The sequence below is a fragment of the Natrix helvetica genome, assembly GCF_964273705.1.
Source record: "Natrix helvetica genome assembly, chromosome: 6".
Classification (NCBI taxonomy): Eukaryota; Metazoa; Chordata; class Lepidosauria; order Squamata; family Natricidae; genus Natrix; species Natrix helvetica.
Genome location: NC_138553.1, coordinates 81,814,582 through 81,840,406, shown reverse-complemented (window position 1 = coordinate 81,840,406; position 25,825 = coordinate 81,814,582). Strand labels below are relative to the sequence as shown.

At 45.1% G+C, this 25,825-nt stretch overlaps 1 protein-coding gene across 7 annotated transcripts in view; it reads left to right on the top strand.

Annotated features, from left to right (window-relative positions):
- Positions 1 to 1,365: 1,365 nt before the first annotated feature.
- The window catches only part of MAGI2 (membrane associated guanylate kinase, WW and PDZ domain containing 2), a 498,445-nt gene continuing 473,985 nt past the window's right edge, over positions 1,366 to 25,825 (top strand). For 4 of the 7 annotated variants that reach the window (XM_081957510.1, XM_081957509.1, XM_081957508.1 and 1 more), the window contains exon 1: positions 1,366 to 1,744. In XM_081957510.1, coding sequence (XP_081813636.1) covers positions 1,441 to 1,744 — 304 coding nt within the window. In that variant the 5' untranslated portion in view covers positions 1,366 to 1,440. The remainder of the gene's footprint in view (positions 1,745 to 25,825) is intronic. The other 3 variants (XM_081957513.1, XM_081957512.1, XM_081957511.1) reach the window with 1 other exon arrangement.

Sequence of the window (25,825 nt, the reverse complement as noted above, 5' to 3'; positions counted from 1 at the left end):
TGATTACAATTGCTAGTGCAACTAATACCGAGGCCAAAACCGGTAGGAAGGCAATGTAGAATAGAGAACTATCAAAGCTAAACATGGGCGCTGATACAGAAAGCTGTAAAACTATTTTATGTAGTATAAATAAGCAAACCAACCAACCAATGTCAGAGGAACTTCCCCGAGGAGGCTTGCTGGGTTTAATAGAGACTGGGATTTTTTTCTTCTTCTTCTTCTTCTCCTGTTATTATTTTATTCAATCCCAGAGAGCGAGAGAAAGTGAAAGTGGTGGAGAAAGTGGCCTCTCGCTTTCCCCCCTTTTGAAGAGCGTTCCTTCCAGCGGCTGCCCCCAACCCCCCACCCCCAACGCGGAAAGAAGCCCCCAGGGCTGTGTTGGGAGGGGAAGGAGAAGAGGGGAGGGGGCGACAAGGAGGGCAGGAGGGGGAGAAAGTCGGATTCCTCTCCCCGCCCGGCGCGCCCCGTTGAAGGAGCCAGGAACCTGGGGTCCAGGCGCGCGTCCCCTTCTCCTCCTCCTCCTCCTCCCTCCTTCCTTCATTCCTTCCCTCTCTCCCCACCCATCGCTGGCTGTGCTCTCCGCCTTCTTTCTCGCCTCCCCGTTTTGTGGCTCTGCCAGCCTCTCTTCTCTCTCTCTCCGGTCTTCACTACCGGGTCAGCGCGGCGGAGAGCCCGGCTCAGCCAGCCCAGCTCGCCCCCCGCCTCCGTTCCAGGCGTGCACAGCCCACCCACCCTCGCCCCACACTTACCGTGCAACTAGTCTGGCTGGCAGGCAGAGGGAGGGAGAGACAGACAGACAGACAGACAGACGCCCAGGCGCTCCAGCCAAACCAGCGTCCCAGCATCCGAGCTGCAGCGGCGGCGGGGGTAGGGGAGGGGGGGCTGCAGCGGGGGCTTTCTCTGCTGCTGCTGCCATGGCTTGCGGCTCCCGCCTCGGCCGCCGCTAGAGCGAGCCCGAGGGGGACCGGCCTCCCCCCTCCCTCCCCGCCTTCCTTCTCTCCTTCCTTCCTTCCTTCCCCATCCCTTTTTCCTCTCCATCCCTCCCTCTCTCTCTTCCTAATTCCCACCCGCCGCCCAACCAGACTAAGGCGGGGAGCAGCAGCCTCCTCCTCTCTTCCTCCTCCTCCTCCTTCCCTCCTTCCTCGCCCCCTCCCCGCCTTCCTCTTCCTTCCTTCCTTCTCCCCATCCCTTCTTCCTCCCCCATCCCTCCCTCCCTCCCTCCCCCCAGTCTCTCTCTCTCCCTCCTTCCCATCCGCCGCCCAGCCAGACTAAGGTGGGGAGCAGAAGCAGCAGCCTCCTCCTCTCTTCTTCCTCCTCCTCCTTCCCTCCTTCCTCGCCCACCCTCCCCCCTCTCCGCCAAAGGAAACTCCAAGGACACCCCGAGGCCGGGAGGGAAGGCAGCCGGCGCGCCTGATCGTCCGTCGCCCCCTCCCCAAGGCAATGTCCAAGGGGGGCTTGAAGAAAAAAAGCCACTGGACCAACCGCGTCCATGAATGCGCCGTGGTGAGGAACGCCGAGGGTCAGTTGGGCTTCGAGCTGAAAGGGGGAGCCGAGAACGGGCAGTTCCCCTACCTGGGGGAGGTGAGAGCCGGCAAAGTGGTCTACGAGAGCGGCGGGAAGTTGGTGCCCGAGGAGCTGCTGCTGGAGGTCAACGAGACCCCCGTGGCCGGGCTAACCATCCGGGATGTCTTGGCCGTCATCAAGCATTGCAAAGACCCCATCCGGCTGAAGTGTGTCAAGCAAGGTAAGGCCCGGGGGGGGGGAGGGGAAGAGAAGCGGGACGGGGGGTTTTCTTGGGGGGGGGCTCCTCGCCTCCGCAGAGCAACTTTGAGACTTTCCCGGAGGGTCTGCGTGTCCCCCCATCCCTCCCGACACCGGACGGTTCCTTCTGCGTCAGGAACAGCAGCTGAGCTGGGCCAGGGGGAACACCCAGCGGCCCAACAGGGGAAAAAAAGGCCGGGGGTCTTTGGGGTCTGGCGGGACGGTGGGAGTGGGAGGGAGAAGAACCACGCCGAGGGATGGAGCTCCTCTCCTCCTTTCCCCTCCACCCACCCACCGTCCTGTCACTACTTTGGGGCCTTTGCCTCTGAGCGCGTGCAGAGCGCTCTGCTGTTGCTGCGCAGAGTTTTTGTTTTTTCCTCGAGGATGTTTTTTTTGGGGGGGAGGGGTTTTTCTGGTTGGGGGATTTAAAAAAAACTCCGCTGAACTTTTTATTTGGGGGACGGGCGTTTTGGTGGAGTGTGCGCCTGCCGCGGGTGGGGAAGCATCTTTGGGGGAATGCCAAGCCAGGAAATCTATAGGATGGGTCTGGGCGCTTGACTTGGGCACCGAGGAGACTCTGCATCCGAAAGGGGGGGGGGAGATTCCTGCGGGATTCCTGCCTTTGCTTTTAACGCGAGGCGGGGAGAGGGGGAACTGACAAACTCCCCCTCCCCCCAAAAAGATGGGGGTGCACTAAGATGGAATATGCTTCAATTAAAAGGGGGGGGCAGGCAACGACCTAGGAATTTGGAACTTGGCAACGAAGACGCAACAAGGGCTAGAAACCCACCCATTCATTACTAGTAGTTTGCAGGGACGGCGGTAATTACTCCTAAGATAGTTCTCGGTTGGGGGGGAGGGGGTTTGAGGCGGAGCTTCATTGAATGGGCCTTTCCTCCCACCTCCGGATTTGCGTCGTATGCGGGGCAGAGAAGCTGCATTGCACAATCTTTCAGCCGGTTGCAACGCTGGGTGATTTTGACTCGGATGTCTTATGTTTGGGACCTCTCCAAACGATTCAAGAAAAGGGATGTTAAAATCCCCGGGACCGCTATGAGTCAGCAAAGGGACTTCACATTTCCCTTACAGTGTCTTTCTGCTGCCCTCTGGTGGTGGTCTGGATAATGCAATCGAGATTGGGTTGCTAGTTCAAGCAATTTTCATTTTCGTTGTTGACTTCAGAGGTTACCCCAAAAAACGTTTGAACTGGGACACTCCGGCAGACAGTAGAGGGTTTCTTTTTGGCTTTTCATGGCGATGCTAGAGCGGCCCAACAGATAAGAGATTGCAAATGGCAGTTAAACGTTTCGTTTAAAAAATAATAATTGGTATAGAAAGCAGCCATGACTTATCCAAGAATATTGAAGCTGTTTCCTTCCATCCTTGAGCTGCTGTCAAAGGCCATAAGAAGTCTTGATGTCAAAATGACTTTGGGTTTTATGGAGCTACTTGGCTGCGCTGCAGTTTTCGAAACTTGACAGTGCTTTGTCATAAAACGACATCCCCTTTGGCGAATTAGTGAACTTTTTGCATTGATTTCGGGAACGTAGATAGTTAAAACCTGATCTATTAAAATCTATTCTTGAATGGGTCAAAGAAATCCTTGGAGGATTAAGCAAGAAGGACAATAGATCTTCGGTAACAAATCAGAAGCTGTGAAACATGTACCATTTGAAAACTGACTTCAGAGCATAGAGTCCTAAGCCAGGAAGAGATGAGTTTATTCATTTGGAATATTTATATTTAAATAAATGCAGACATTGATAACATATAGATGAATGGGGCAGTGGCCAAGTGGTGAAGACACTTGCCTCCCACTGAAAAGGTTGAAAGTTCAAGCCTCCGATGAGCAGATATTTTTCTCCTAGGGCGCAAAGAGAAAATATCTGCTGTGAACCCCACGTAGGTGTCGGGAAGGCCATCCAGCTAGTAAATGCTTAGCTCCATCTAGTCACCCCAACTCTACCCCAAATTAAGCGATTAGGGAATCGTAAAAAGGGAATTTATTGATAACATATAAAATCTGACAACTGAGGGAGAGCCTCAGTTTAACTAAATAAATTATAGTTTAAGATTGTTGCTAAGAATTCTCTTAAAATCAGACCTAGATCTGTTCAAGAAAATCCTTAAGGTAGGAAGGAATGTAAAAGGGAACATTCTCAGCTTCATGTTTATTATTAGCATGGGGATAGATAAATCCAAAGATACAATGGAAAGATGCTATCCATGCAGTTATATGGGGGAAGGCTTAGATTTTGGAGAATTTTCTGAACATTTGTATATATTTCTTTACACCGAACGTTACAAAAGTTTCAAGAGGACCGCAGTGATACATAAAGAAACTTGAGTGGAACAACTAACAACAAAGTTGACTTCTCTTCCGTTTATTTCCTAAACAAAGTCATCCAACATTCAACCAGCCAGAGTAAGAAAAATAATGGCCTTCTTTCTCAGTTAAGTCTAATAAAGGTATGACTAAGATTCATTGATTGGTTGGTGGTTGATTTTGTGCCATCAGAGCTTATTTGGCTTAATTCTTCCCCTTATAAAATCACAGACTTTGGTAGGTAGGAAATTTTCACCATGCAGATTCTAAACACACGTCCTTCTCTAATCAAAAGACATTTCTGAAGTCGTCGTCTTCTTCTTCTTCTTCTTCTTCTTCTTCTTCTTCTTCTTCTTCTTCTTCTTCTTCTTCTTCTTCTTCTTCTTCTTCTTCTTGTTAGTTGCAAAGTCATGTCCAACCCATCGCAACCCCATGGACCACGTTCCTCCAGGCCTTCCTGTCCTCTGCCATTATTAACTTAACAACGGGGGGGGGGGGGTGATTCGCTTAACCACTGTGGCAAGAAAGACAGTAAAACGGGACAAAACTCACTCAGGAATGCAAAATTTTGGATTTTTAACCACTTGACAGCTTCTCAAATGCTCAAACGTGTTAAGCCGGGCTGTGGAAACTGAAGTGAAACCTTCCTATCTGATGAAAAGAAGGACTAGGGGAGACATGATAGCATTGTTCCAATATCTCAGGGGCTGCCCCAAAGAAGAGGGAGTCAAGCTATTCTCTAAAGCACCTGGGGATAGGACAAGAAGCAATGGATGGAAACTAATCAAGGAGAGAAGCAACTTAGAACTGAGGAGAAATTTCCTGACAGTTAGAACAATGAATCAGTAGAACAGAAGTTGCCTCCAGAAGTTGTGAATGCCCCAACACTGGAAGTCTTTAAAAAGATGTTGGATAGCTATTTGTCTGAAACGGTATAGGGTTTCCTGCCTAGGCAGGGGGTTGGACTAGAAGACCTCCAAGGTCCCTTCTGACTGTTGTTCTATTCTATTCTTTCTTCTCTGTCAGTGAGAACAATTAACCATTGGAATGGCTTGCTTCCCAATACTGTGGGTGGTCCATCCCTAGAGGTTTGCCAGAAAAAAATACGGACAGCCATTTGCCTGGAATTGGTAGAGGGTCTCCTGCTTGGGCGGAGGGTTGGACTAGAAGGCCTTCAAGGTCCCTTCCAACTCTGTTATTTGAGCTGAATGTGATGCAGCTACCCTTTCCCCCAGCTACATGATCAAAATTCAAGCATGCATTTATGAGGTTTGCAGCATCCAAAAATTATCACATCCTCGTTGGTAAAATTTTCGGCTGGGTTCTGTCAAGTAAAGTCAATGGGGGAAAAACTGGATTTGTAGAATAGAAGAGAAGAGAACAGAACAGAAGAGAACAGAATTGAATTCTTTATTGTGGTTGGACACACAAGGATTTTGTCTTTGGTGCAGATGCTCTCAGTGTACAAAGAAAAATAAAATACATCATCAAGAATCATAAGATACAACAGTTAGTGATAGTCATAGGTTACTAATAAGCAATCAAATCATACTAGGAAACAAATAAAACAATATAAATTGTAAAGATACAAGCAACATAGGTAAAGGTAAAAGTTCCCCTCGCACATATGTGCTAGTCGTTCCCAACTCTAGGGGGCGGTGCTCATCTCCGTTTCAAAGCCGAAGAGCCAGCGCAGTCCGAAGACATCTCCGTGGTCATGTGGCCGGCATGACTCAACGCCGAAGGCGCACAGAACACTGTTTCCTGCCCACCAAAGGTGGTTCCTATTTTTCTACTTGCATTTTTACGTGCTTTCAAACTGCTAGGTTGGCAGAAGCTGGGACAAGTAACGGGAGCTCACTCCATTACACGGCGCTAGGGATTCGAACTGCCGACCTTTCTGATCAACAAGCTCAGCATCTTAGCCACTGAGCCAGCACGTCCCTTCCCCTTATAAAGGGAAGTGGAAATCCAGGTGAAGCTCTAGTAAAAAAAGAAGTGACAAAGAGATGCAAAAATGCAGAAAATCCATCAGGTAATAAATAGCGCTTTAAAAACAAAAAACAAAAAACAGAATTGTAGATGAAACGAGTTCCTGATAACTTTGAGGGGCAAAGATTAAGCTATTTTCTTTGGCTAATTGCTTGCAATAAATCTCCGCTTTTGCATGACTCAGAGCGTGGAACGGATCCAAAGTTTGAATTTGAGTATTTTTGATTTTCCTGCTCTGTCTCATCGAGTAAGGTCAAACCGTTAAAATGATTACAACTTGGAGTTGTGTGTGTGCAGAAAATTATCCTTTTGGGGATGCTTTAGATCGGATGGGATTTTTTTTATCGCTTGTGATGGGAAGGGAGGGCATTATATAAGGCAGACAATTAACACATCTTTGTTTAGCAAACTTTGCATCAAATGGACAACATTTGACATCTTCATCCCAAAGTCAACTGTCCCCAAACACTCCAGATAATAAATGCCGTGGTTCATTTAACAACGGTGGCCAGGACGGTCGCAAAACGGGGCCAAGCTCAGCGAGCAGCTGCCTTGCTTAGCCACAGAAATGCAGAGATCATTTGTAGCCCGTTGTAAGTCAAGGACTGACCAACCATAGTGCTCTTTTGCGGGGCTAACAGTGACCATGCTGCCCGATGGAAGCAGACGGAATCGCTTGTTTTATAAGATGTCAGTTTAACCTTTTTTTTAATTGAGAAAAGACACTTTTCTGCAGTGGTGCAATTCAGCCAGTATGATCCGGTTCGGGCGAACTGGTAGCTGTGGTGGCAGGAGGTTCCACCTACCCATCACGTCCCGTTTTGGACTCTCTGCGCATGCACGGAAGGTCTTGCGCATGGGCAGAGGTGGTGCGTGCGCTCACATTTGCGAACTGGTAGCGAAGGTAAGTGGATTTCACCACTGCTTTTCTGGCCATAGGAGAATTGAAGTCAACAGCGGATTTTAAACTTTCTCATAGAGGAAACTTCGCCCAGTTTCTATAGAGAGATCTGTGACTAAAGCTTGCCATCTTTAAAAGGCTTTTCAAATTAGTTGGCATCCTGCAGTGTTCAAACCTTCTCACCTCCCTATGAAAAACTCTGACAATATTTGTCCCATTAATGCTCTTTTTCTACTACTCCTGGCTTGCTGGTCAAAGGGGGGGACAGCTGTCAATCATTTCAGCAGCAGCCATACAGCTTAACAAAATCTCCTTTATCCTTCTTCCTTCCTGCTTACTTCAAGCCATTCCTATTTATTCCTTGATTCCCTGGGGATCAGCATTGTTGACTCAAGAATCTCCAGTAAATCTAGCTAAAGCTAGAGTTTCTGGGATATTTTTCTAGATTGTTTTATACTATAGTAGATTCATATACTTCTTATGGATTTATTTAGATTTTTAGCCTGCCTTTTGCCTTTATCCTCTAATGTTTCCATATACTATGGAGGATATGGGATGGATGGATGGATGGATGTTTGACTTTTTAAGGACTTATTTCCACTTAGATTGCTTTATATTAATAGCAGTAGACTTATATACCACTTCACAATGTTTTTACAGCCCTCTCTAAGTGGTTTACAGAGACAGCATATTGCCCCCAACAATCTGGGTCCTCATTTTACCCACCTCGGAAGGATGGAAGGCTGAGTCAACCTGAGATGGATGATAGATAGATAGATAGATAGATAGATAGATAGATAGATAGATAGATAGATGATAGATAGATAGATAGATAGATAGATAGATAGATAGATGATAGATAGATAGATAGATAGATGATAGATAGATAGATAGATAGATAGATAGATAGATAGATAGATAGATAGATAGATGATAGGTAGGTAGGTAGGTAGGTAGGTAGGTAGGTAGATTAGATAGATGATAGATAGATAGATAGATAGATAGATAGATAGATAGATAGATAGATAGATAGATGGATGATAGATAGATGATAGATAGATAGATAGATGATAGATAGATAGATAGATAGATAGATAGATAGATAGATAGATGATAGATAGATAGATGATAGATAGATGATAGATAGATAGATAGATAGATAGATAGATAGATAGATAGATAGATGATAGATAGATGATAGATAGATGATAGATAGATAGATAGATAGATAGATAGATAGATAGATAGATAGATAGCAATAGCAGTAGCAATAGTACTTAGACTTATATACCGCTTCACAGTGCTTTACAGCCGTCTCTAAGTGGTTTACAGAGTCAGCCTCTTGCCTCCAACAATCTGGGTCCTCTTTTTACCCACTTAGGAAGGATGGAAGGCTGAGTCAACCTGAGATGGATGATGATAGATAGATGATAGATGATAGATAGATAGATAGATAGATAGATAGATGATAGATAGATAGATAGATAGATAGATAGATAGATAGATAGATGATAGATAGATAGATAGATAGATAGATAGATAGATAGATAGATAGATAGATGATAGATAGATGATAGGTAGGTAGGTAGGTAGATAGGTAGGTAGGTAGATTAGATAGATGATAGATAGATAGATAGATAGATAGATAGATAGATAGATAGATAGACAGACAGACAGACAGACAGATGATAGATAGATGATAGATAGATAGATAGATAGATAGATAGATGATAGATAGATGATAGATAGATAGATAGATAGATAGATAGATAGATAGATAGATAGATAGATGATAGATAGATGATAGATAGATAGATAGATAGATAGATAGATAGATAGATAGATAGATAGATAGATAGATAGATAGATGGATAGCAATAGCAGTAGCAATAGTACTTAGACTTATATACCACTTCACAGTGCTTTACAGCTGTCTCTAAGTGGTTTACAGAGTCAGCCTCTTGCCCCCAACAATCTGGGTCCTCTTTTTACCCACTTAGGAAGGATGGAAGGCTGAGTCAACCTTGTGCCAGTCAGGATCGAACTCCTGGCAATTGGCAGAATTAGCCTACAATGCTGCATTCCAACCACGGTATGTCCTTCCTTCCTTCCTTCCTTCCTTCCTTCCTTCCTTCCTTCCTTCCTTCCTTCCCCACTTACCAATAGCACTTCCATACCGCTTCACAGGGCTTTCACAGCCCTCTCTAAGCGGTTTACAGAGTCAGCCTCTTGCCCCCAACAATCTGGGTCCGCATTTTACCCACCTCGGAAGGATGGAAGGCTGAGTCAGCCTCACCAATACTACAACCTAATTGTAGTATTAGTGATTTATTTGTTTGTTTCTGTTTATTAGTAGTTTATAATTAGTATTGTAAGTATTAGTACTGCTTTATAAGGAAATCCACACTTAGAATTCTGCGTCCTGTTTTGGTCACCATATTATAAGAAAAGATGCTGAGACTCTAGAAAGAGTGCAGAGAAGAGCAACAAAGAGGATTAGGGGGCTGGAGGCCAAAACATACGAAGAACGGTTGCAGGAATTGGGTTTGTCCAGTTTAATGAAAAGAAGGAATAAGGGAGAAATGATAGCAGCGTTCCAAATTTGAGGGGCTACCACAAAGAAGACCTATTTTCCAAAGCACAAGAAGGCAAGAAACAATGGATGGAAACTAATCAAGGAGAGAAGCAACCTAGAACTAAAGAGATATTTCCTAACAGTGAGAACAATTAACCAGTGGAACAACTTGCCACCAGAAGTTGTCGGTGCGCCATCACTGGAGGCTTTTAAGAAGAGATTGGGCAGCCACTTGTCTGGTATGATACAGGGTCTCCTGTTTGAGCAGCAGGCTGGACTAGAAGACCTCCAAGGTCCCTTCCAACTCTGTTATTCTGTTTGGCAACTCGCACTGTGTTTAGTCTTCTAGGTTTAAGGGAAGAAAACAAGAGCTATTATTTTTTAACCATTTACTACTAATTTACCATCAATTCAGAGTACTATTTATCATTAGGTATACTTATATTGTATACACTTGTCGATCAGGAAGGTCGGCAGTTTGGCTGTTCGAATCCCTAGTACAAGTCTCCTGCGTGAGCAGGGGGTTGGACTAGATGACCTACAAGGTCCCTTCCAACTCTGTTTCTGTTCAATTAATTCACCGTACTGAATTAATTGAACAGAAACAGAGCAACAAGGGGTAGCAAATTAGTCTGCTCTTCAAGGAAATCACTCTACCCATAAGTAAGAATATGCAACTTAGACCGGACTGAATTTTCACAAAGCAGAAAACAGATATTTCCTTCTCTGCAATTGTGTGAAAATCCAGTCCAGTCTAAATTCTGTATTCTTCCCTATGCATGCATAAAATATGTTCCCAGTGATTTTTCCCCCTCTTGGCAGTCTCGATAGCAAAAGAAGGATACTCAATAATATTACGTCTGCAGCTTCCTTCTCTATGCCTTGTAAGACTTAGTCGAGGAAGGTTAACGAATGCATTATCATAAATTCTGCATAAATTTATCGACAATCTTTCTGTAAATCCCTTTCCTGTATAAGACAGTTAATTAAAACATCACGACCTTGATGTGGAGTTCAGTTGGCCATGGGATTGTTGTTGTTTTTTAAAAATAGAAATATGTGTGTCAAAATAAACTAGAAAGATGAAATGCCCAAAGGGGGAGGGGGTACGATTGTTCTGACTGAGACTTCCCAAGAGCATGAAGCAAACTCATCATCCCGACAAAAACCCCTTTTATTAATTTCCTGTGAATTCTGCTTATTGACCTCCAGCAAAGTCTTTCAAGGGAGGATTTACAGTCACAGACCTTCTCTGGCTTGGAGAGCTGCCAGGCTGATATCTGCAAAACTTGGCAAGGAGTCTCGGAGAGTCACGAACCTATTTAGTGAACTAATTGCCTCCTGCAAACTCCACTCCCCTTTCGCTCCTCTTTTATTTCCTTGGGGGAGGGGGGCATTCACCATCCACCTGTGGCCTTCCTCCCGAGTCGACCCCTGTTCTTTAGCTATTCCCTTCATCTGGCAACTCTGTGCATGCGCACACTGGGAACAGGCTCCAGCTGTTCGTCTGTCTCAGTGATGTTTGACTCTGAAGGCAGCTGATAACTGTCAGATGGCCCTGGCCCCCTCTCTGCCTCCGACACAGAGCCCTCATCCGAGCCTTCACCAGACTCCAGGACTGACCCATCTTCCTCCCCAACCTCCTCACTGTCCAAATCTGCTGCCAGCTCCACTGGCCACTGGCGGGCCACAACAGTGCTTGCCAAGAGAAATTGGTCACTTGAATTTAATCCATTCATCCCTTTTGAAAGTCTCCCGGCCAGGAGAAAATGTAGTAAATTTTGGAAGACTAATTTCCAGGAAAAAAGCGATATAAGTTATTGAAAAAGTCATTGCTCTCTGACTCCGAAGGCAGCTGATAACTGGCATACAGCTCTGGCCTCCTCTCTGCCTCCGACACAGAGCCCTCATCTGAGCCTTCCCCAGACTCCAGGACTGGCCCAGGTTCCTCCCCAACCTCCTCACTGGCTGAGTTTCCCACCAGCTCCACTGGCTGTTGGGGGCCACAACAGCTTGTATGTTTTGCTGTCATGATGTAAGGGCAGAGATGGAATATAGTAGCATCCTTCGTGAAGTAGGTGGACCGTGAAGTTTTACTGATCTCATTGTTTGAATGTTGTGATTATAAAGAACGTTTGTCAGGCTGCGTTGTCCTCTACATCTCTGCAATGCCATTCTTTTATGATGAATAGCATAAGATGTAGTTCAAAAAATTCTGGAGGAGCCCAAGTTCTCCACGTAATTTTTAAGCTCAATAATAGTGATCCCAATAGGGAGGCCTTGTATCCCTCTCTACTACTCTTCCCTACTACTCTATATTTTGTACGGTTTCTCATCTCAGTGTTGGTTAGTCTCATGTGGTGTTTTACTTCATGCCCCTATTCACCGTTCTCATGGAAATGAGTTTTCCAGAAATGGATTAAAGTAGAAAGCTTCTGGGTTGTGTATATTGTCATCATTTATTAGAGAGCACTACATGATTAGAGGAATGTTAAATATTGCTTTGTTTTGGTGGTGGTGGTGTGTGTGTGTGTCAGCGTTATTTTCATTCACTTCATGACTGTATATAAGTTTTGCATTGAGTGCGGATGTGTTAATTTTTAAATGCACTTAAAGTCATAGAGTTGTACCAGTGGTGGGTTACGGATCCCGTCGCAACCGGTAAACTGCGCGTGCATGCCCGAATTGCTTGGTTGGCTTAAATACAGGTAAGGAGCCAGAGAAAGTAGGTGGGCCCTCCAAAGCACCATTCCGGTACGGTGGCTGCTGCTCCCAGCAGCCACCAGTACACCCGTACCAGGACGTACTGGCCAGAACCCAGTGGTGGGTTGCAGACGGTACACCCCAGTACGGGCATACCGGAGCCTACCCGGAGCACCGAGTACCATTACGGTATGGTGCTCCAGAGGGCCCACCCACCCACCTGAGCTCCTTACCTGTCTTTAAAGTCTTTGGCGCTTCCACGCACATGTACGGCCGGTACAGCCCTTGCACGACACTCCGCCAAGCAGCTGGAGCGTTGCAGAGGCTCGCGGAAGCGTCGTTGGATTGTAAGGCTCATACGCCCATGCCGCGCGCCTTCATGTGGAGGATGCTGGACCCCATTGCAGTCGGACTGGTTGCAATGGAACCCATCACCGCCGGAACCCACCACTGAGTTGTACACATATAGCAATAACCCTTAGACTTATATACCGCTTGACAGAGGAGGAGGAACTGCCTTCTGTCCCTGAGCCAAGAACACATAAGGCAGAGAAAAGGCAGAGAAAGGGCAGGAGCAGGGAAGGTCAGCCAGATAATATGTGAGGGGGGAGCCTCACCCATCTTGATCAGAAACTAGCTACTGAGCACAGGAGAGGGATGCATTTCACAAGCTGTTTGTTTTCTAGCCATGTATTTGGTCGTCGTGATTCCTGCTTCACTCTGGATTGACACCACATTTGGAACTGAGACTTGCCTTGGAGACTCCCCCTTTCTTGCCTCATGAGCTCTCCTGGGTGTGGATGTAAGTTTTGCCTGGTGGGTTTAACCCCGAGGTGCCCTTTCAAGAGGGAACTGGACTTTCTGTTTCTTCTTTGAAGATGGGTTCGCTCCTCATCCCAGAAGATTCTTCAGCTGAAAGGACTGTGTAAATCCTTCCGTTCCCCACCATCCAGTCAGAGCTGAAGAAGCTTCTTGGATGGGAAGAGAAATGTCTTCAAAGAAAAAAACAGAAAGCGCAGCCGCCTGTTGAAAAAAGCACCTTTGGGACAACCATGACCTGGATGACGGAGAATCTCCATAGATATCTGGTGGATTTAAATTTGTCTGGTGGAGTTATTTTGTTCGAATGACTTTGGGGACTGTTGAGCCATTGCTCTGTAGACTAATCTTGGTCTCTTCATGGCTGGACTTCATTGAGACAATTCTGGGCTGAATGCCAAAGAATGGAAGCCTTTGAACTCTGGTGCTGGAGAAGAAGACTCCTGCATTGAGTCCCTTGGACTGCAAGGCCATCCAACCGGTCAATCCTAGAAGAGATCCACCCTGATTGCTCTTTAGAAGGCCAGATCCTGAAGAGGAAACTCAAAGACTTTGGCCACCTCATGAGAAGGAAGGACTCTCTGGAGAAGAGCCTCATGCTGGGAGCGATGGAGGGCAAAAGAAGAAGAAGGGGACGACAGAGAAGGAGGTGGCTGGATGGAGTCACCGAAGCAGCCGGCGTGAGCTTCAAAGGACTCCAGAGGATGGGAAAGGACAGGAAGGCCTGGAGGAACGTTGTCCATGGGGCTGCTATGGGTCAGGCACAACATTGCAACTAACAACAACAACAAATTAATAAACTCACTAAACCACAGTTATATGTTTGTATGAGTGAGCTGGGCAGCACAGTGGTCTCTAACAAGATAATAGCAAGATGGGTCATGCATATCTGAAATCATATTTAGAATTCTTGTCTGGATAGGTTTTTTTTAAGTGAGCCTAAATTAATACGTTGTGATCATTCTAATGCAAAAATATAAAGAACTAAAATATTTTTCCCCATGCGTTCAACGTTATTTTATTTATTTAGAAAATATATATTATCGAATTAACTTATTAGACCGCTGAGTATTACAAGCCCCTCTGTTGCTTTCTGGAAGACATCACATCGAAATTGAAATAATAAATATTAAAAGCAATTAGAAAACAATTACAATTACAGCGGTCAATTCATTATTATAGGAATATACTTATTTTGTTGATAAAATACACCAGTGGTGTCCTTCTTGAAAATTGGAGCCAGAAATCCAACAGCAAATCATATTCTCATCCAGAATTGGCTTTATTGCTTTATTTTTAAAGGTTTCATGGCCTCCCAGAGTCACTCTAACTGTCAGAGAGGTAGCATGCGAGCAAACAAATGAGCAAACAAATAAATATTATGTGTAATAATATACTTCATTTAATGGAGGCCAACAACAACCACAGTCACTAGGGAGTGTAAGCTATTAAATGGTATTATTATTATTCTGCTAGCTAAATTGCGTAAAATATTAGGATAATGTATTTGAGATCAATTATTAACCTGAGAAATCCCCAGGGATTAAACGTAACAAGATATATATAATGTTTACATGTATTACGATCTCTCAGGCCTTTGAATTCAATTACAGAGGCAAGTGGTTTAAGGTGTGTTGTTAATGAAAGTACTCTTTCATCTCTCTCTCTCTCTCTCTCTCTCTCTCTCTCTCTCTCTCTCTCTCTCTCTCTCACACACACACACTCTCTCTCTCTCTTCCTTGCTCTCTCCCTCTCTCTCTCTCTCTCCATCTCTGTCTCTGTCTCTTTCTTACTTTCTCTCTCCATCCATCTCCCTCTTTCTCTTCCTTTTCCTCTCTCTCCCTATCTCCCTCTTTCTCTCCCTCTCTCCCTCTTTCCCTCCCTCTTTCTCCCTCTCTCGCTCTTTCTCTTTCTTTCCCTCTCTCCCTCTTTCCCTCTATCCCTCCCTCTCCCCCTGCTCTCTTTCGCGCTCTCTCTCCCCCTCTCCCCCTCTCCCCCTCTCTTCCCCTCTCCTTCTTTTCCTCTGTCCCTCTGTCATATATACATCAGAGGTGGAATTCACTTACCTTCCCTACCAGTTCGTAAATGTGAGTGCGCTCTCTGCCCTAATGACCAGCTGGGTGGGAGTGGCCGTAGTGGGTGTCACCAGGAGATGTGACACGCAACACTCAGTCTCCTGCAACCCCCTGGGAACAAAAACGGGCCACAGGGGGTGGATGCCCCCACCCACAAATCTGCTTTTCTAAAAGCTGTCCTCCTCAGTTTCTGCTTGGGGCAGGGAGACTGGGCTGCCCTCTGCCTCCATTAAGATTTTTTTTTTTTAATTTCTCCTTTAGGGGAAATAGTTTATCTTGCCTTTTTAATATTTCCCAAAATATTTCATTGTTCTAGGAGGAGGGTTTTTCCCCCCCTACCCTTCCTTTACTCCTTTTGAAAGGGTGAAATCGAAACTCACCCTCAAAGGCTCATTTCAAAGTTACTTTTCCAAAGGCAATGGAACTTTCTCGGTTTTTTTCCTTGGTAAAACATTTCGCTTCTCATCCAAAGTCTTAAGCTGGCAGAGCAAAAACACCATTTATACTGTGGGAAGCCATACACACACACACACCCAGAAGAATGAAATATTTTAGGAAATATCAAAAAAGGCAGAACATTATCTTTCCCTGGATGAGAAAAGAAGAAACATGTTTTAAAGGCAGAAAGCAGCTCCCTGCCCCCAGCAGATATATATGGTGCCCGTTTAGAAAGACCTATCTGCAAGACAAAAGACCTCCAGCTCCAGGGTGAAGGGATTAAGACACGACCCTCCAGGACGTAATAGGAGTAACCCATCTAGCAACAGAGTTCACCACATGGTAGAATCACTGGGGACATTGCATCGCTCGGCAAACTTCAACCAAGCTTGGCTCAGACAACCTACAAACCTAGCAGCAGCCAATTAGAATACATGTTCTTGCACAGGAACAGGAAGTTCAAGTGCAAACCCCAAGAGACGGTATAAAAACTCTCCACTCTCAACTCCATGTGCTCAGATGTCCAGATCCCATGTGATTCTGCTTCATTGAACCCTCTTTCCAATCAGACTCCACTTTCCCCCGGCTTGGAACTGAACCAGATGGATATTTCTACTAACAATAACTTATATCACCTTGCAGTGGTGGGTTACGACTGGTTTGCCCTGATACGGGTGTACTGGTGCCTCCCAGGAGCACTGGGTACCGTTCCGGTATGGTGCTCTGGAGGGCCCACCTGCCCGCCTGCAGTCCTTATGGGTATTTGAGCTCTTCGGGGCTTCCGCGTATGGAGCGTATGGCACCTGAGCGACACTCCGCCAAGCAGCTGGAGCATCACGGAGGCGCCACAGAGTGTCGCAGGTAGTAAGTATGCATGTGTGCACTGTGCGCATCTCTTTGCATGCTTCGCGCATTCATGTGGTGGACGCTGAGCCCCGTTGCACCATACCAATTGCAACGGGATCTGGAACCCACCACTGTCACCTGGGGAGTGTTGCTGGTCTCAAGCCAACATAGCAGTGGTGGGCTCCAGATCCTGTTGGAACCAGTACGGTGCAAAGGGGCCCGGCATCCACCACATGAATGTGTGCAGCATGCGTGGACATGCGTGCAGTGCGCGCATGTGTACTTACCACATGTGATGCTCCGCGACACCTCCACGACACTCCAGCTGCTCGGCGGAGCATTGCACAGGCGCCATTTGCTCCATGTGCAACGGGGCACACACTACCGCCTTGCGATGCTCCAGCTGCTCAGCGGAGGTTGCGCAAGTGCCGTACGCTGCATGCGTGTGCACAAATGGTGCTCAAGCTTAAATACAGTTAAGGAACGAAGGCGGGCAGTTGGGCCCAACATAAACACTGTTCTGGTACGTTGACAGCTGCTCACAGCTGCCACCAGTACACCTGTACCGGGGTGTACTGCCCGGAACCCACCACTGCAACATAGTCTATTATCGAACAATGAAATCTAATAGACATACAAAACTAATACTAATAGCCTCAATATTAAATTTGTTTCTTACGGTACTAATGAAAGAATGTTTTGCATGTCGATGGGATGTTCCAGAGATATTTAAACACGGTCTGGCTGTCAAATTCTTATTTTTGAGGGGAAGGGGGCAAATGGGTAGAGGGGAGCTCACTCGTAAAGCTAGTAGATCAATATTGTCCACTCGAATGGCTATTTCTACATCGGACAATTTTGATCTTACAAACATCAGTAGATTTTAAAGATGTGAGGGGTGTCAACCTAAGAGGGATAAACAAACGTAGAGTTCACTGTAATGAAGTGAAGAATTACAGATCGATCAACCATGAAGGGTAGGAAGCTATGATACTGTCCAGCATTGAGAAAAAAAATAGTTTGACCTCAGTTTTACGTTCTTGGATAATGCTTACGTTTCATTTACGCATTGTCTTGTTATTGGCATAACAGAAAATGAATGAGTACTATTTCATGTACTCAAGGTTTAATGGCCTATTTCCAAACAAGGCTGAATGATTTCTTATATTCAATGTAATATATTTTTGGTTATTTATTTTTGTCTGTTTCCTTTTGTGTATTTTTTTTTTTTTTGCACTAACTCGGCAAAAAAAAAAAAAGGAGAAAGAGAGTAAGCCAAACTGCAGGAGCTTCCTACTTGCTTTGGTCAATTACTCAAGGTTCTGGCTCTTGAATAGAATAGAATAACAGAGTTGGAAGGGGACCTTGGAGGTCTTCTAGTCCAACCCCCTGCTGAGGCAGGAAATTCTACAGCATTTCAAATAAAGCATTGTCCAATCTCTAGCAGTTCCTGTAATGGCTTTTTGTTCCCTAGGCCCTCCCTCTGGTAAACTCACAAGATTCGTTTTTCTCACCCTATACATGTATACATCTGAACTAGACTGTCGTTTCTCTGTGTCATAGAATATATGTGGATATCAATGGTGGGTTTCAGCCAGTACGGCCTGGTAAGCCGTACCTGTAGTAGTCGGGAGTAGCAGCCACTGTAGTGGTACGGTGGCTCGTTTGGCCCGCCCGCCCACATTCCATACCTGTTTTTAAGGCAACTGGGCCAATTGCAGATGCGCGCACAGCATGTGGTGCCTGCGTGACCTCTGACAAGCAACCGGGTGTCACAGGGAGGGTGGAGTGCGCATGCATGCACAGCGCATGTCCAGCGGGTGTACGAATGGACCACGAGCAGCGTACTGGTAGCGAAGGTAAGAGCAACCCACCACTGGGGTATACGCGTTATTTTTATTTATTTTCTCATGTTTATGTAGTGTACATTGGGGGTGGGTGACCCTTTGACAGTTGCACGCATCAACATTTCATTTTAATGCATGCCGATTAGTGTACGTTTAAAGTGACAGTAACGTTGTTGGAAGAAATGTCCTTCTGGGTTCAGTTCCAAGTGGGAGGAAAAAGACACTGGATTCATGGAAGTTGCTTGGAAAGATGGTTTTAATGGCGGACGGGATCACACGCCTTGAAGATGTTGGGTGAATGAAAAAAAAGGGAAGAGATGCCTGAGATTTATACCCTCTCTGAGCTTTTGAATTTGAGCTTGTATTCTGATTAGTTGTCAGACTCCCATGGGGCCATGCAGGGACAACTCTATAGGCTGTCCTGAGTCCCAAGCTTGGTTGATTCTTGCTGGGTCATGTAATCTTCCCAGGTGCCATGTGGTGAGATGGGTAGAGGCAGTGGTGAAATTCATTTTTTTTACTACCAATTCTGTGGGCGTGGCTTAGTGGGCATGGTGCAGCTTGGTGGGTGTGGCTTGGTGGACGTGGCAGGGGAAGGATACTACAAAATCTCCATTCCCTCCCCACACTGGGGCCAACCAGAGGTGGCATTTGTTAGTTCTCCGAACTATGTAAAATTTCCACTATCGGTTCTGTGAACTTCTCAAAATTTCCACTATCGGTTCTCCGAACTACTCAAAATTTCTACTATCGGTTCTCCAAACTACTCAAAATTTCCATTACTGGTTCTCCAGAACCTGTCAGAACCTGCTGGATTTCAGGCCTGGGTAGAGAGCTAATCCTATCATGTCTTAATCTCATCACCCTGGAGCTGAAGGGGGCGCAGGGAACTGCCTTTTTAATATTTCCTAGGAAATTTCATTTTTCTAGGAGAGGGATGGGAGCTAACTTCCTACAAAGTCATTCTAAGTCAAATGGAGGAGCAGGGAAAGTCTTCTCCAATCTTCCAGGCCCGTGGAAAAGATCAGATTTTCTTCAAGGAAAACATGGCTCAAATTCAGTCAGTGTTTAACGGGCTCTGCCAAAGTGAACGCAATTTTGCTGTCTCTCTATATTATAGAGAAGAGAAGTACTGTTTATCCTACTCCAGAGTGCTTTCTGCTTCTTAAACTTTGAAGTGTGGGGGCCAAATATTGCAGCCTACATGTCAATCTGAACATGGCAATGCACCATAAAAACTGTTTATCATCTTGACTTTTAGATGTTCTGGTAATAGACTTTTGGGGGGCCCATGTAGCCTATTCCATTAGAAATATCGCAGGTTTTTCTCTTTTTCTTCTACGCATACCCACTAGCTAATTGTGTCGCATCAAAATTACCACTTTGGCTGAGAATATCCTTGTGAATGCTATCCCATAATAGTGAGATACAGTATAGCTTAAAATCGTGATGGCGAAACAATGGCACAGGTGGCACGCGGAGACCTCTCTGCAGACATGCAAGCCGTCGACCCAGCTCAGCATGTGCGTGCCACAGTGGTGGGTTCCGGATCCCATTCCAACTGGTATGGTTGGAACAGACCCAGCGGCGTCCACACGCACAGCGCGGACATGCATCTTAGCGCCTCCGCGATGCTCCAGCTGCTCAGCGGAGCGTCGTGCAGGCGCTGTACGCGCCATGCACTTGCGTGGAAGCCCCGAAAACTTAAAAGACCGGTAAGGAGCTCAGGTAGGAGGGTGGGCTCTCTGGAGTACCGTACTGGAATAGGATCTGGTGCTCCGGGCAATCTCCGGTACGCCCGTACCGGGGCATACTGCCTGCAACCTACCATGGGCGTGCCTCCCACAGGCCAGCTGATTTTAGGGTCTCTGCTGTGCGTATGCATGGGGCAGGGTGCATGCCGGCAATGTACATGCAAGCATAGTGGGAGGGGTCACACATAATGATAAAAAAGGAATTTATGTTCAGAGACGAAGGAAAAGATTCCAGAGACTAGAAAGTCTGGACTTTGGAGATTGGCCTATCACTAAACTGAAATTATTTCATGTACTGTTGTTCTATTGGACCATGATTCTTATTTCCACAATGTCTAAGGCAGCTAAGAGTGATAGAAGTTCAAGTATGTTCACAACATCAAAAACAAAAGATCAAAAGAAAAGCCACAAAACACAGCCTGGAATTGAGACCACCCATTGGGTCAGGAAGAATAACAAGAAACCAGAATAATGAGTCAAGGGTAAAAAGCTTGTACAAGAAAACAGCCACAAATCATTTCAACATCAGACATGAAATGGGTATTTTTTTCAAAGAGCCAAGTAGATTGAAGATAACTTTATCCAGAATAGCAGAGTTGGGAGGGACTTTTGAGGTCTTCTAGTCCAACCCTTGCTCAGGGAGGAAACCCTGTACCATTTCAAACAAATGGTTGTCCAGTCTCTTCTTTAAAACCTCCAATGATGGAGCACCCACAGCTTCTGGAGGCAAGCCATTCCAATGATTACCGTATTTTTCGGAGTATAAGACGCTCCAAAGTATAAGACGCACCTACCTTTTGGAGAGGAAAACAAGAAAAAAAAATCTCCCTCTGCCTCCCAGCAATTTGCCTCCTTGCAGCAAACAGCCAACAGCCTGTTTCAGTTTCAATTTCAGCACAGCCTGATTAGCACAAGCAGCTGTTCATTGGTTGGATCGGCCTCCCAATTATCAGCTGTTTCTGGCTGCAGGGATTGCCATAGCCTATTGCTGCCTCCATGCACCCCATTTTCGGTTTCCACGTGCCCAATTTTCCACCCATTCAGGGCAGCGAGGATCAGAATAGGTTGACAATGGGGCACGCGGAGGCCGAAAATGGGGTGTGCAGAGGCGGCAATAGGTAATGGCAACCCTTGCAGCCTGAAACAGCTGATGGTCGGGATCCAACCGACAATCAGCTGCTTGTGCTAATCAAGTTGTACTGTAGCTGAAATATGAAACAAGCTGTTTGCTGTTTGCTGCAAGGAGGCAAATTGCTGGGAGGCACCCCAAAGGGTGGGGGCTGGTGGGTGGGCGGGATTATATTCAGTGTATAAGATGCACCGAAATTTTCACCCTCTTTTTGGGGGGGGGGAGTGTGTCTTATACTCCGAAAAATGCGGCAATTGTTCTCAAGGTCAGGAATTTCTCCTTAATTCTAGGTTGCTTCTCTCCTTGATTAGTTTCCATCCATTGCTTCTATTCTGTTCCATCCATTGCTATTTCACCGGTGAAATAGATCTTTAAAAATAATGACTAACAATTTGACGGTGCCATAAAAATATACTGCAGGTCATCCAGAAGTCACTCACGTTAGTGCAGTAGTTAAATCGCAGCTGACTTTTTGGAAACGTATGGCTTCAAAAAAAAATCTGTTTTTTTCCAAAGCCGGGCGTGCCTAAAACATGTTAAAGTAAGCCAGCAATTAAGCCACAAGTAAACACAGATAGAGCTAGATAGAGTTTTTACGACAGCCAAGAGTTTCCAAGATGTTCTGGAAAATGACTGCCGCTCCATTGTTTAGGAACGTAGTCCAAGGACTCTGTCCAACTGGTAACTGGGTTTTGTAAGCGCAGCCTTATCCAAACCTGATCTTTCTTTTGGATAACTGATCAAGATTACTTTTTTTCCTGATCTATTAGAAGTCATGGATCTCTTTGTCTATAGAGAGCCTCGATCATCAAGGTCATAGTTCTCCCAAAGGTGCTTTTTCCAAAAAGCAACGGAACTTCCTTGTTTGATTTTTTATTTCCTTGAAAACATTTCACTTCTCATAAGATAACCTTCATTGTCCCTTTTTTTCCCCCCATCAGCTCACTGGCATACATTAAAGAATGAAATTCTGTCGCCTGCTCTGAAAAGAAAAATATGTATCTACCCATAACCATACATAATGCATATTTACACATGCTATATATACATATATAGCACTTAGACTTATATACCGCTTCACGGTGCTTTCACAGCCCTCTCTAAGCGGTTTACAGAGTCAGCCTCTTGCCCCCAACAATCTGGGCCCTCATTTTACCCACCTCGGAAAAGATCCTTGAGATGGTCAGGTTCGAACTCCTGGCAATGGGCAGAATTAGCCTGCAATACCGCATTCTAACCACTGCGCCACCAGGCCTCTTCTGACACTTCATCCACCGCACACATCTAACTATCATTGAGATCGGAGTGTCCAGGTTTAGGGAATAATCTTGGAAAATGCCCAACCTGTGAATCTGAGTTTATTCAGGGAACGTAACTTTTGATGGAAACTAGTCAAGGAGAGAAGCAACCTGGAATGAAGGAGAAACTTCTTAACAGTGAGGACAATTAACCAGTGGAACAGCTTGCCTCTAGAAGTTGTGAATGCTCCAACACTGGAAGTCTTTAAGAAGATGTTGGATAGCCATTTGTCTGAAATGTCTAGGGCAGGGTTTCCAAACTTGGGAACTTTAAGACTTGTGGACTTCAACTCCCAGAATTCCCCAGCTGGGAGTTGAAGTCCACAAGTCTTAAAAGTCCCCAAGTTTGGACACCCCTGGTCTAGGGCCTCCTTCTTGAGCAGGGGGTTGGACTAGAAGACCTCCAAGGTCCCTTCCAGTTCTATTCTGATTGATTGATTGGCATAAACTGCTCGGCCTCATATTTCTTTATTTCTTTATTTATTATTTATTTATTATTCATATTTATAGACCGCCCCCTCTCCCGAAAGGGACTCGGGGCGGTGTACAGTCACTAAAATACGTTATAAAATACATGCAAAACAGTTAAATAATTAAATAAGTAGGTAGGTGGAGGAGGTTGCAGACTGTACATGGAATAATAAATATTAAATATAATATATAGTATAATGAAAACTTTTAAAACCCCAAACCCAATTAAAATGAATAAATCCCCGGGAGGTAAAACTAAGAAAGTGCCAGGCCAGCTGATTGAAATAGGTGAGTCTTTAACTTTTGCCGGAAGGAACGGAGGTCGGTGGTAGTTCGAATGTCAGGGGGGAGGTCATTCCAGAGGGTTGGGCCCATCACAGAGAAGGACCTACTCCTAGGTGTCGCCCGCTGGCATTGACCAGCAGACGGCACCAGGAGGAGCCCCTCTCTGTGTGAGCGGATAGGCCGCAGGGACGTGTGTGGTAGGATGCGATCCTGCAGGTAACTAGGCCCACTGCCATGGAGCGCTTTAAAGATGGTGATCAATACCTTGAAACGCACCCGAAAGGCCACAGGTAGCCAGTGCAGCTCGCGCAGGAGAGGTGTTACGTGGGAGTAACGTGTACTTCCCATAATAACCCGCGCGGCTGCGTTCTGAACTAGCTGCAGTCTCCGGATGCGTCCCAAGGGAAGCCCCATGTAGAGAGCATTGCAGTAGTCCAGGCGAGACGTCACCAGCGCATGAGTGACCGTGCGCAGGGCACTCCGGTCCAGTAGGGGGCGCAATTGGCGCACCAGGCGAACCTGGTGGAACGCCCCCCTCGCCACGGCTGCCACATGGTCCTCCATTGACAGCCGGGCATCAAGGAGGACGCCCAAATTGCGCGCCCGCTCCACAGGGGACAATTGTTCGCCCCCTATGGCCAGCGATGGAGTCAGCTGGCTGAACTGAGGCGCCGGTAACCACAGCCACTCGGTCTTGGAGGGGTTGAGTTTAAGTCTGTTGTCCCCCATCCAGACCCCGACGGCTTCCAAACACCGGGACATCACTTCGACAGCCTCGTTGGGGTGGTTTGGGGTTGAAATATACAGCTGAGTATCATCAGCGTAGAGATGGTACTCAACCCCAAAACCACGGATGATCTCACCCAGCGGCTTCACATATGCGTTGAACAGGAGAGGCGAGAGGACCGACCCCTGTGGCACCCCACAAGTGAGTGGCCTCAGGGACGATCTCTTGGTCTGCCTTTGATGACAACTAACATTTTCTGAATGAAGTTTTAAATTATTGTTTTTAAATCCTCATTTGGTCATTCACTGATGAATTTGGAACCGCTTCTTTGCACTTCAGTGGAGACAAAAGTCGTGATTCAGGAGGGGACAAAACTGCAAGAAACTTCCCCGGTTAAGAAACTCCTTTTATTCTTCTTGTAAGCCACTTTAAGGATGGGATTACAGAACGGCACAAAAATGTCATCAATAAAGAAATAAATAAGATCCCCTTTAAGGATTTTCTCTTCCACCTTGATTGCAGAATGGCTTGGTATATACTTTGGGGAGATATTTATTTTGTTGTTGGAAATAACTCGGAGGATGTCGACAGAATCCAGACATATGAAAATAATTTGTGCATATTACCCTGCCCTTCCTGGCGAGTGAAGAAACCGGAGGCGGCTTAGCTGAGCAGCTGAAAAATTGCATTTTTTCTTTTCTTTAAGTTTCTGATAGAGAGAAGCTGGAGCCAGTTATTATTATTATTATTATTTAAAAGGACAGGGTAAAATCTTCATTCAAGAACTCTCTCGACATTATATTGGTATCGGATAAAATCCAATCTGTGTTTTTTAAAAAAATTACTCAGGGGCGGGGGGGTGAGGTGCTAGACTGGTTGATCAAAAATCAATTGGAGAAACTTCAGGAAGTTTATCTTTCTTAAAGCGATTTGACTCTGACATGATATTAAGTTGCCTTTAAGGAACAGTTCATTGAGTGACTGAAGTCCTCGCGGCACTGAAAAAAAATGACTTGTGAACGTTTTTCACACTTAAACAACTGTTGCCGGGTTTTTTTTACATATCTATTAAGTAACTCTTAAAGTAGGCAAAAGCTATTGAAAACAGATTTGAGAGTACCTAATTAAGAGAAAATTAAAGAAAATGATGTACCGGTTTAAAGAAAAACTCTGTATGTTAAAAAGGATGTTTATAAAAGAAAAAAAAAATCCATTCCCTATTGTGTTTCAGGGAAACACAAGTATATATATTTATGGATAGATGGATAGATCGATAGATACAGTAGATAGATAGATAGATAGATAGATAGATAGATAGATAGATAGATAGATAGATAGATAGATAGATGATAGAAGATAGATAGATAGATAGATAGATAGATAGATAGATAGATAGATAGATAGATAGATGATAGACAGACAGACAGACAGGTAGACAGATGATAGATAGATAGATGATAGATAGATGATAGATAGATGATAGATGATAGATAGATAGATAGATAGATAGATAGATAGATAGATAGATAGATGATAGATAGATAGATGATAGATAGATAGATAGATAGATAGATAGATAGATAGATAGATAGATAGATAGATAGTTAGATAGATGATAGATAGATTAGATAGATTAGATAGATAGATATTAAGATATAGATAGATATTAAGATAGATATTTAGATGGATATTTAGATCTTTAGAAAGATAACTAATAGATTATTAGATAGATAGATAGATAGATAGATAGATAGATAGATAGATAGATAGATAGATAGATAGATGATAGATGGATGGATGGATGGATGGATGGATGGATGGATGGATGGATGGATGATAGATAGACTGACAGACAGATAGATAAATAGAGATTAAGAT